General features: G+C 42.7%; 1 protein-coding gene across 2 annotated transcripts in view; it reads right to left on the minus strand.

Annotated features, from left to right (window-relative positions):
* DEPDC1B (DEP domain containing 1B) overlaps nucleotides 1-3,171 on the minus strand; it is a 116,682-nt gene extending 113,511 nt beyond the window's left edge. The window contains exon 1 of one of the 2 annotated variants that reach the window (XM_045393738.3): nucleotides 3,079-3,171. In XM_045393738.3, the coding sequence (XP_045249673.1) occupies nucleotides 3,079-3,126 (48 nt within the window). In that variant the 5' untranslated portion in view covers nucleotides 3,127-3,171. Of the gene's footprint in view, nucleotides 1-2,874 lie in introns of both variants that reach the window. The other variant, XM_005556967.5, reaches the window with a different exon arrangement.
* Nucleotides 3,172-10,791: the final 7,620 nt, after the last annotated feature.

Genomic DNA, 10,791 nt, shown 5'->3' on the forward strand with positions numbered 1-10,791 from the left:
TGGCTAATTAGCTTCATATTTATATGAAAGTGATTTCAAAGAAAATGTATAAATGACTAATTAGCTTCACATTTATCATGAGTTGGGGCTATTTGACTTTTGCCATAACATTTTACCTAATCTATAAAATGTTATTTTCAAATAAGACTTTGGAGCTTTAGAAAAATGGAGCTGTACATGCTTTGAGAAAGTAAAGTGAGCCATGAAAGGAGAAAATAAAGGCCTAGTTTTTGTATCCCAATAGATTTTTACCAACCTTTCCCTGAAGAAAGTTTAGAATGAACATAATGGGAAAAGGGGAAATTGTATGTTGTGGATGGAGGAAGGAAAGGTCAGCTATGTCCAATAAGTAAAGAGAGGACTAGTCTCAAACTATTCAACATATGATTTACCTAGCAAAAGCTTTAAGTCACAGCTGAATTACATTGGGGAAACAATTACAGGTTTTATAATGGAAAGAAGCATCTTCAATGTTGGCTACAATCACTGACAGCAGGAATACTCACTTTTGAAAAAATAAAAATGGCCATTTTTTTCTGCTTTCCAAATCTTAGTTTAATATTATGTTCCTCAAACACTATAAAGTTGAGAACTGAAATGATTACCTGGGAAATTCTGGTGAAACTGAGGTGTTTGTTTCATTAATTATCCACGTCATTTATCTTCTTAACTTAACCTAAATTTAGCCTGAATATCATTTGTTAGAGACTGAAGACTTTTAGAGAGCAGAGAGCACCTTTTTTTAATTAAATAAATTCCTTTGATAATATTTTAATGTGACTCAAGAATCCAGCAGTATCTATATATGGGCCCTCTGCATCAATGAAAAGAAGTACCTCATACAATTCTGTGAATATGAGACTAAAATACAATTTCAATTATGAGGTAATTTCTTTTTTTTTTTGTAGTCTAATGCAGGAAGAATGAAGACTAGTCATGTCGAGAACCAGAGCCTCACTACGTTTACCTTGTGTAAGTCCTGTAAATAAATTGGTGAAGGGAATCATCAAATGCCTTATTTTCCTTCCCGCAAAGAGAATAAACCTTTTTGAAAGTCCCTGATAAGGTACAACCCTTATCCCTAAAGTTAGACCTACCAATAGCCGTGACCCCAGATCATTCTGGTGTCTGTATGGAGTGTTTGCAAAGATGAGTGCAATAATTCTTCCCATCCTCTCCACATGCACCTCTGTGGCTTTGCTACTTTGCCCATCAAGAAATTGAGTTGAATTTCTAGAATCTGGATTTAGCTGTTTAACTTGCTTTGACCAATGAGATTTGAACAAAAAGTAACAAGCTGAAACTTCCTTTTAGCTTTGTTGGAACCATGAGACCACTAGGTGAAGATGCCTCCGATAAACTGTTAGAGATATCTGACCCAGGTAATAGCCAGGACCAAGTCAAGCAGCCATCTTCCATCATCCAGTACTAGCCAAGTCATATTACTTGTGGCACATGAGTGAACTCCACAGAAGACCCGTTGACATGAGTCTAGCCCAGATTACTGATCCAAAGGATAATCAAATAAAATGCTTATCTTTTTGCCAATGTCACAGACTCTCCCAAGTCCTCTTTTTTTTTTTTTTTTTTTTTTTTTTTTTTTTTTGGAGATGGAGTTTTGCTCTTGTTGCCCAGGCTGGAGTGCAATGATGCACTCTTGGCTCAGTGCAACCTCCACCTCCCAGGTTCAAGCGATTCTCCTGCCTCAGCCTCCCAAGTAGGTGGGATTACAGGCAGGTGCCACCATGCCCAGCTAGTTTTTGTATTTTTAGTAGAGACAGGGTTTTGCTGTGTTGGCCAGGCTGGTCTCAAACTCCTGACCTCAGGTGATCCATCCACCTTGGCCTCCCAAAGTGCTGGGATTACAGGAATGAGCCACCGTGCCCAGCCCCAAGTTCCCTTAAATCATGTAAAATTTCATGAGTATGTGGCACGTGCAGTTTTCGGTGAAGAGGATCCTTAATCTTCATCAGCTTCTCAAAGTGATCTATGAGCCAAATTTTAAAAGACCCATCAGCACCAACTATGGTTTCTCTTCCAGAAGCTGGCCTTCTCAGCTCTGGCTTGACCTACTGGTATAGTGTGTAGCTGGCTTTGGAAAGAAAAGGAAACCCTATTTACATTATCTGTATTCCAGCATCCTCACCTCTTCCATAAGTCTAGCTGAGTAAGAGTTTGGATCTTAGTTCCCACCTTTTCCTGTGTATTCATTATGATGCATGGAGCGATGAGAGTAATTCCCATGTTAAATGTGGCCAGAGAGGTTGGCAGACCAAGGAGCAAGTTACCGTCCTCCCAGATTACCATTACACTTCCACAGAAAGTCCTCTAAACACTTGCCGCAGATATTACCAAATTGTCACCCTTTATTGCATTATAGTAAGCCTTTGAGGTAGAAATCACTAAAATTACTTGCTCCAGGCCATAAAGCAGACCAAGTACACCTCAATACCAAAGCTTTTCTCCCAGGAAAAAAAAAAAAAAAAAAACGGACCCAGGGACCCTCTGGGTCGGCAAAGACTCTTCTAAAACATCTGTCCGGGCCAGCTCCTCAGTTGGATCGGTGCTGACAGAAACAGAAACGCCAGGGGCCGGAAATGTGGCCGGGACGATGCCCCTCTGTTCTGGGCACCGTTTGTTCGAATACCTCGTCAGGTATCATCAGGTGTCACTCAGGAAGGAGACACGCCCTGCCTGGACTGCAGCGAACGCTGAGCGTTACGGGGTACGTGTTGGCCCTCAGGTTACCGACCGGGTCCGTTAGATTCCAGAGGACAAAAGGCAGGGAGCAGCCTGGTCTTGGGGTCTTTAAATAGAGAGGTGCCATCTACTGCCGAAAACCAAGTCAACATCTCGGGACAAAGCTGCACTCACCCCCGGCCGGCTGAGCTCTGGGCCCCTTTAGCCTTTCTTTGAGCCTGGTCCAGTAAAAAGCAGCCCCAGCAGTCCCAGCTGAAACGCTCCACACCCGGGCCCCGCTGAACTGCAGAAGCGAAGACTGACAAGCACTCTGTCCTTTCGTAGAGTGGGAGCTCGCGGCACCGGCGGCTCCGCCCAGGCCCCCGCACACTCACTCACCAGCCTGGTAGCTCTGTAAGGCCCGGGCCCCACGATGCGATGCTCCATGGCGAGTAGGCAGCAGCGGCAGCAGCCGCGCCAGCGCCGATCTCCGCCAGCCGGCGGAGCAGCAGTTTGAATCCCAAGCCCGCGGGCTCCGGGCGCTGATTGGGCGGCGCGAAGGTACGTCACCGGAACTGCGCAGAGTGGGCGGGGAGGTCGGTGTCTCTCCGAGACCGGCGGCGCATGGAGCTCCGGCTGCCAACTTGCCTGAGGTGAAATCTGTTGCCCACCCTGGTCCCACCGTGCGAGCACACCTGGGCAGGTGCGACTACGGGGCCAGGGGCGTCTCTCCCGCGCTGGACAACGCTGTGCAGCGCCCTTCCCAGATTTCTGCGTCGGAGCAACACAAACACACGCATTCTTTACAAAAGGGTCAATAAAAGGGTGTTACCCAACGACCGAAACCCAGCTTTGGGCCGCGTGGATAAATCCCTGTCCTCCCTACCAAGTGCACTATGAGCCTGGAGGTGCTGCTAACTCTGGGAGAAGCAGGTAATGAAATGAAGCGAGGCGACAGCTTTTACCAATGGAGGGACATTTAAAAACGGGAGAGAGAGCACATGGCCACAAGGAACGTAGACAGTATGTAAGGGCAATAAAGAGCGGGAAGGGAGCCCAGATTATCTTCTGTTTGTTCTCTTGATAGTCTTTTCTCCTTTGAGTTCTATGTTTTGTATTGGACTGATATTTTTAGTCCTTGGCAATAGGGTTGTGAGTCCTTTTTTGACGCTTAGAATTTTCCCCCTGGGAATTGCTTGTCCGATTTGCAATATTTCAGAGGGACAAATGAAGTAACTCCATATACTTACGACTCTGTACCCTACTCAAATTTGGTCATCTCTGTAAGTACCCAGGATAAGACGTTGAAGGAGTGAAGATGTGCCATTCCAAAATATGCGTAATTGGTATATTGATTATTTCGAGCGGAAAACATTGGAGAAATGGTAGTTTCAGAAAGGGCAAGCTGACCGGCCTCTTCCGATGCAGCAGGCCATAAAGATTTCTCTGGGTCGGGCATCCTCTCCCTACCACGGTGAGAAAATAGTCCGTATCACCAAAGGCTTGGAATTGAAGGCTGCAGTTGACCTGAATAAACATTCTTAACGAAGTAACCCTATCTTCCACTAGGAGATACAGGAAATTTTTTACATTTATCTTCTAGTGACTCCCTAGAAAATGTTACTGTCTTTGTGAGCTATGGAAGTTACTCGAGTCACAGGGCACCAAAATATGTTAGCAGCTGCCCAGATCCGAGACACCACCCCAAAGTATGTTACAGGCAGCGAATCCCTATAGATCTGCAGCACCCTCAATCGTTGCCTCCTCAGAAGAAAGAATTCGAGTGAGGGGCTTAAGACGAAAGGAGAAACCCAGGCAAGTATTAGACCAGAAGTGAAAATTTATTAAAAAGCTTTGAATGAAAGGAAGTACACTTGGAAGAGGGCCAAGCCGGTGACTTGAGAGATCTAGTGCATAGTTTGACCTTTTGACCTGGGGTTTTATACGTTGGCATACTTCTGGGGTCTTGCTTTGGGGCTTTGCATTACTTCTCTCCTGATTCTTCCCTTGGGGTGGGCTGTCCACATGCGCATACTTGAGCCCACTTGCCCAACTCCTAAGATCTTATCAGGAAGCCTCTGATCAACAGTTCAAGTGTTTTCTATTAGGAGACTGCCTTTCCCTGGTGCTGGCTGTGACCAACTATTATTTTAGAGAGACAATTAACAACCGCCTGACCATCACCTGATGGCTGCCTGACATTCCTGATGTGTGTGTGTATGAGGGGGAGCCCTCTCCTGCCCTGCTCATGCCTGACTAGCTACTTATACTGTAACACCTTAGCCAAATTTTCTTTGTCATGGCTTTTCTTCTCAAATGTATCTCTTTGTCTAAAAAAATAAGTGAAAGCATCTTCGGCCACTTCTTCAGACTTCACTCTCTTGTGAAGATCCCCATGTGTATGTAAAACTAATAAAATGTGTATACTTTTCTCCTGGTAATCTTCCTGGTGTCAGTGTGGTTTCTAGATACAGCTGGAGAGCTCATTAAGAGGTAAAAGGGAGCTTGGAAGTGACCTCTGGCTCCCCTATAACATGATGAGAAAGACCTAAGTAAGGGATTGGACTCCCACCTCTTCTCATCCTCAAAACCACACCACTACCACCACCCATTTGCTGCTTTAGGTTTTTACTTAGAAAGCCCAAGAAATGTCCAAGATGATACATACATATTGCTTTTGTAATTAGAAAAAACAATTAAAAATTTTTTTGTTACTTCCAGTAAGTGAATCCTTATCAGAACTTTTTTTTTTTTTTAACCTCTAAGCTCTATGGAAGAGAGCTTGTCTTCTGTGCTGCTTGTCCTTGGCAAGGAATATAAAGGGATACTTGTGTTCTTGACACAAGAAACAGGAGAAAGGAAATTTTAGAGCCTTGTCTGTCTGAGACCTGCCACCGTCTATGATGGTGGTGAGACTGGAATCTGATACAAAACATCGTGTCCAGCATTATGCAGCTCTCTAGTTCTGTAAGTATCACAGACTGTGAAACTCCATAGATCTGGATTTCAATAATGACTGGTACTACTTACCAGCGGAGTGACTTCAAGCTAATTATTTAATTTCCATCTACGCACTGGTAAACTGGGAACATTAATGATTATCTTGCAGAGTCGTAAGGATGTATGTAAAGTGCTAAATATAGTGCTCAGCATATATTTACAGTGCCCAGCATATATCAGTAATAAAAAGAACTATATATATTTTTTTTTTAAATGATACCAGCTTCTTGAGCATTTCCCAAGAGCCTGTTATTAGCCATAGACAAGATGGCTATTACTAGAAAGGCATACTTCCAAAAGATCTACATATCAGAAGCCACGAAGAGTCATTGCAGGGGCCGGGGGCATCTGGACAATGCCGTGCAGCACCCTTCCCAGACTTCTGCACCCACACAACACAAACATGTACACTGTTTCTCTACAAAAGGGTCAATAAAAGGTTGTCATCCAGTGATGCCTCACGCCTATAATCCCAGTACTTTGGGAGACCAAGGCAGGTGGATCACTTGAGCCCAGGAGTTCAAGACCAGCCTGGGTAACATGGCAAAACCCTGTCTCTACTAAAAATACGAAAATTAGCTGGCTGTGGTGGCACACTCCTGTAGTCCCAGCTACTCAGGAGGCTGAGGTGGGAGAATCGCTTCAACCCAGGAGGTGGAAGCTGCAGTGAGCCAGGATCGCCCCACTACACTCCAGGCTGGGTGACAGTGAGATGTCTCTAAATAAATAAATAAATGCCTCAAAGAAATCGAGGTTTTACATTTGTTCATTCACTTATTCAGCAAGTATGTAAGAATACACTACTGTGTGCCAGCTGTAATTCCAGTCACTGAAATCATGCAATAGATAAAATGCAGCTTCTAGGAGCTGACTCCTAAGTAGAGGAAGGGATGACAAGCTAGCTATAATACATTCAAATATGTATTATATATCAGGTGGTGATTGAGTACTGAGAAGAAAAGTAAGACTAAAGTGGAGAGGGTGGTAGGGTGAAGTTGCTGTTTTGGTTCAGGTAGTCAGGGAAGGCATCTTTGATGACGTGACATCTGAGTAGATGATCTGAGTGAAGTAAGGGGTAGTTGTCTGCAGAAGAGCTTCTAAGCCGAAAAATGAACAGCCCATGAGAAACTTTCAGGAGACATGGGAAGGAGGCTGGTGCTGACTAAAGTGAGGGAGTAAAAGGGGCAGTGGAGAAGATGGGGTTGAATACAGAATGGAGTGGGGCTTTCAGGCCACATTATGGGCCATGGGATTCTGATACTATTCTGAATTAGTGAAAATATATTGGAAAGTTTTGATCAACAGAGTGATCAAAACAGATCACAATCACTCTGCTAATCTTTGGCCAGTCATTTTGGCCAAATCACTCTAGCCATGTGTGGATACTGGACTCGGGTAGGCATTGAGGGTGAGAAAGGAGGCAGGAAAATCAGTAGAGGAAGCTGCTACAATACCTTATTGGAGAAAGTAAACAAATTTGCTTTGTGTGGTGCTTGGCACATAGTGGCATTCAATAACCATTTACTGAGTGAGTAAATGAGTGAGCAAATGAAACTAAGCTTTAGAAGTTATTCATTTCTTAAAGATCAATTTGATTCATTCATTCTGTTTGCCATTTCTCATATGAGTATGGGGAACAAAATAATAGCTAGCTTTTATATTTTTATTTTAATGCATCAGATTTGTTTTTAAAACTCTTACTTTTTATCATTAAAGTCCTCTGAGCTTTTGAGTTTGGGAAAATACAATCTGCACATACTCCATGACTTGTGTTATAATTGCCCCTCCACCTCCTGCCGCCTCACACTTACACCATTACAGTACAAAGTTACCATAATAAAACCTGTGCCAAAGAATATAGCTGAATGGATTTTCATATTTGAGAATAAGCTCAATTTCTGACACATCACAGTTATGCCAAGGCATATATGGTAAAGTATAATTCTCTACACCTTGGAAAGAGATGTAATGAAAAAGTTTTTAACTAACATTGATCTGGCCAAGAAATATAGGATAAATTAAAGGACGAAGATTCTAAAGATAAGAAAGCCATTTGGAAGACAGCTGAAGGAATACAGGCATAGAATTCCATGAGTAATAGAGTGTTATGAGAAAATACCCATATAATCTTGAGCAAGACTCAACTTCTCTCATTATCAGTTTCCTCATCAGTAAAATAGAAATAATAATGGTACCTGCTTCATAGGGTTGTTGAAAGACTTAACTGAGGAAATATATACAAAGCTCTTAGAATTTTGTTTCCCTTATATGGTAGGCAGAATTCTAAGAAGGCCCCTATTTCAGAAAAAGAACTAATAGAAGACATATACATATATGTACAGAGAGAAAGAGACAAAGACAGACAGAGATTTATTAAAAGGAACTGGCTCACATAACTATGGAGCCTGATAAGTCCCAAGATCTGTAGTCGGGAAACAGAAAACCCGGCAGACATGATGGTATATTTACAGTCCAAGTTCAAAGATCTGAGAACCAGGGCCAATGGCATAGCTCCAGTTTGAAGTCTGGTAGGCTTGAGACCAGGAAGAGCTGACGTTTGTTTCAGTTTGAGTTTAAAGTCAGGAGAAAAAAAAAAAAAGTTCCAGCCTGAAGGCATTCAGGCAGAAGAAATTCCCTCTTACTCAAGAGAGAAACAGTCTTTTGTTTTATTCAAGCCTTCCACTGATTGAATGAGGCCCACCTATATTAGAGAAGGCAATAACTTTAGTCTATTGACTTACATGTTAAACTATCAAAAACACCCTCAAGAAATACTCAGAATAATGTTTGACCACATATCTGGGCACCCTGTGGCAGATAAATTAACCACAATTTTATGGTTAACGTAAAATTAACCATTATAGCCCCTGAGACCCCCAGCCCCTGATATACATAAACCTTCTTCCCATTATTTAACCAAACACTAATGTAGATACTGCTGTAACGAGATTTTGCACATGTAATTAAGGTTGTTGATCTTGAGGTAGGACAAATATCTAGGTGGTCCTGCTTAATCATATGAGCTCCTTAAAAGGACAGAATTTTCTCCAACTAGTTGTATAAGGAAAGCCAGGACTAAATTCCATCAACCTGAATGAGCTTAGAAGCAAATTTTCCCCTAGAGCCTCTATAGGAGAACTCAGCTGACTGATGCCTTGATTTCAGCCTCCCAATACCTGATACATTGAGCAGAGAGCCACCACACTGTGCCAGATTTCTGACCAACTGAACCGTGAACTAATAAATAAATGTTGCTTAAAATCCAGTAAATCTGTAGTAATTTCTTATGTGCCAACACAAAACTAATGCACCTTTTACATACAAAATTCTCAAATGCTTGTTCTAGTTACTCTATGGCTAGAGTAGGAATGGGACGAAAAAAGTCAATATTTAATGAGTAATTATTTACAAGGGATGAGGGAGAAGAAAACGTCAAAGAAGGCTCCAAATATATTCTGGAAAGCTGGCAAAAAATATTGTGCCATTAACCATAAGGAAAGAAGAATTGTCTGAGTAAGCAAGAAGGAACATGGAGAAGGGGTCTCAGACTTTCCTGTGCATAAGAAGTGTCACGGTTCTTATGCATAGTAAAGTGCATAAAACTCAATTTTATGGGTTCCACCCACAGAGGTACCTAGAAGTACCTAGATCCCATAGCTAATTTACTGTTTGACTATTTGCTAGTAGCTCCAAAGATCCCTGATATGTACAGATTTCTAATTTTGATGAATCAAAAACTTAAAATCCCCACCTCAGGGGATGGAGTGTAAGAGAATATCATCCAGCTTGTAATTAAGCCCATCCAGCCACCTGAGATCCTCAGCTCAATATGGCTTTCTACTTTTCTAATAGAGAAAAGTCCAGTTGGGGAAGTTAGAGGGAGAAAGAATACAGAGAGGAACAGAAGACCTTTCCAATGTCCCATTTCAAGCCTTTTGGTTTACGGCCTTGACTGACCTGTTTCTCCGGCCCTCATACTACTGCCTCACCCCTGTGTCTAGACTTATCTGCCTGCACCTGGCTCTTCCTGTACCACAATCTCTCAGCCTTCCTTGGGCCCTTGATAGATCTTATGATAGGGGCTTGTCCCACTCTTGGCTCCATCCCTGGAGGCTAAAGCTCTGGACATTCATCAAAGACCTTCTCCTCTGTTTTACTCTTAAAGGCACAAGATTCAAGTTTCTGCCTCAGCAGAATTACAAATCATTGCATATTACTGAACTTTGGGGTAGCTGACACATAGTCAAACAATATATTGTTTGATATCCAGTATTAGCAGATCAGTTTTCTGGCCCATGGCACCTAAGCTCAGTTTTAAAAGAAATGAAAAAAGTAAGATAAAATTATTGCCTTTTTTTAAAGATTCATCACAAATGGTCCCCGAAATAGCAACTGTACTTAATTTAGCTGGGGGGAGGGGCGGGGGGGAAACTCAATTAAAAACGTAAAAAGGAAGTCAGGGTGGAAGGGTGGGGAATATACAGAACTTTTGGGAAGCACTACTGCCAGATCCTACAGACACTTATAAGAAGTAAGGTGCTCAAGGCAGAAGTTGCTTCCTTCAGGAAGATATTTAACAGGAAATTTCCTACACCTGGACTCAACAGCGGAGCGTCCTGGATGCCTAGACCCATGGACCACACGCACATGCAAGAACCCAGAATCAGAAGTGGAGAGTAGCTGGGTGCACAATCTCAGCGACTGCGGAGGACTGCTTGAGGCCAAGAGTTTGAGATCAGCCTTGGCAAAATAGTGAAACAATTGTCACTACAAAAAAATTTTTTTTTTAATTAGCCAGACTTGAGGGCACACACCTGTGGTCCCAGTTACTGAGGAGGCTGAGGTGGGAGGATTGTTTAAGTCCAGGAGTTTGAGGCTGAAGTGAGCTATGATCATGCCACTGCACTCCAGCCTGGGAAACAGAGTGAGATTCTGTCTCTGAAAAAAAATAAATAAATTTTAAAAAATGGATAGTGGTCAGCGTCACTAAGCCAGAAACAGGATGAAATTGAGATTGTGAGCAAAAGCAGTTGGGGAACAAGGAAGGTCTGTGAGCTGGGGTTGGGGCAGGGTGTCTGTATGTATTGGGCTACCTTGAAGGGCTAACAAAGG

Source organism: Macaca fascicularis, chromosome 6 (genome assembly GCF_037993035.2).
Source record: "Macaca fascicularis isolate 582-1 chromosome 6, T2T-MFA8v1.1".
Lineage (NCBI taxonomy): Eukaryota > Metazoa > Chordata > Mammalia > Primates > Cercopithecidae > Macaca > Macaca fascicularis.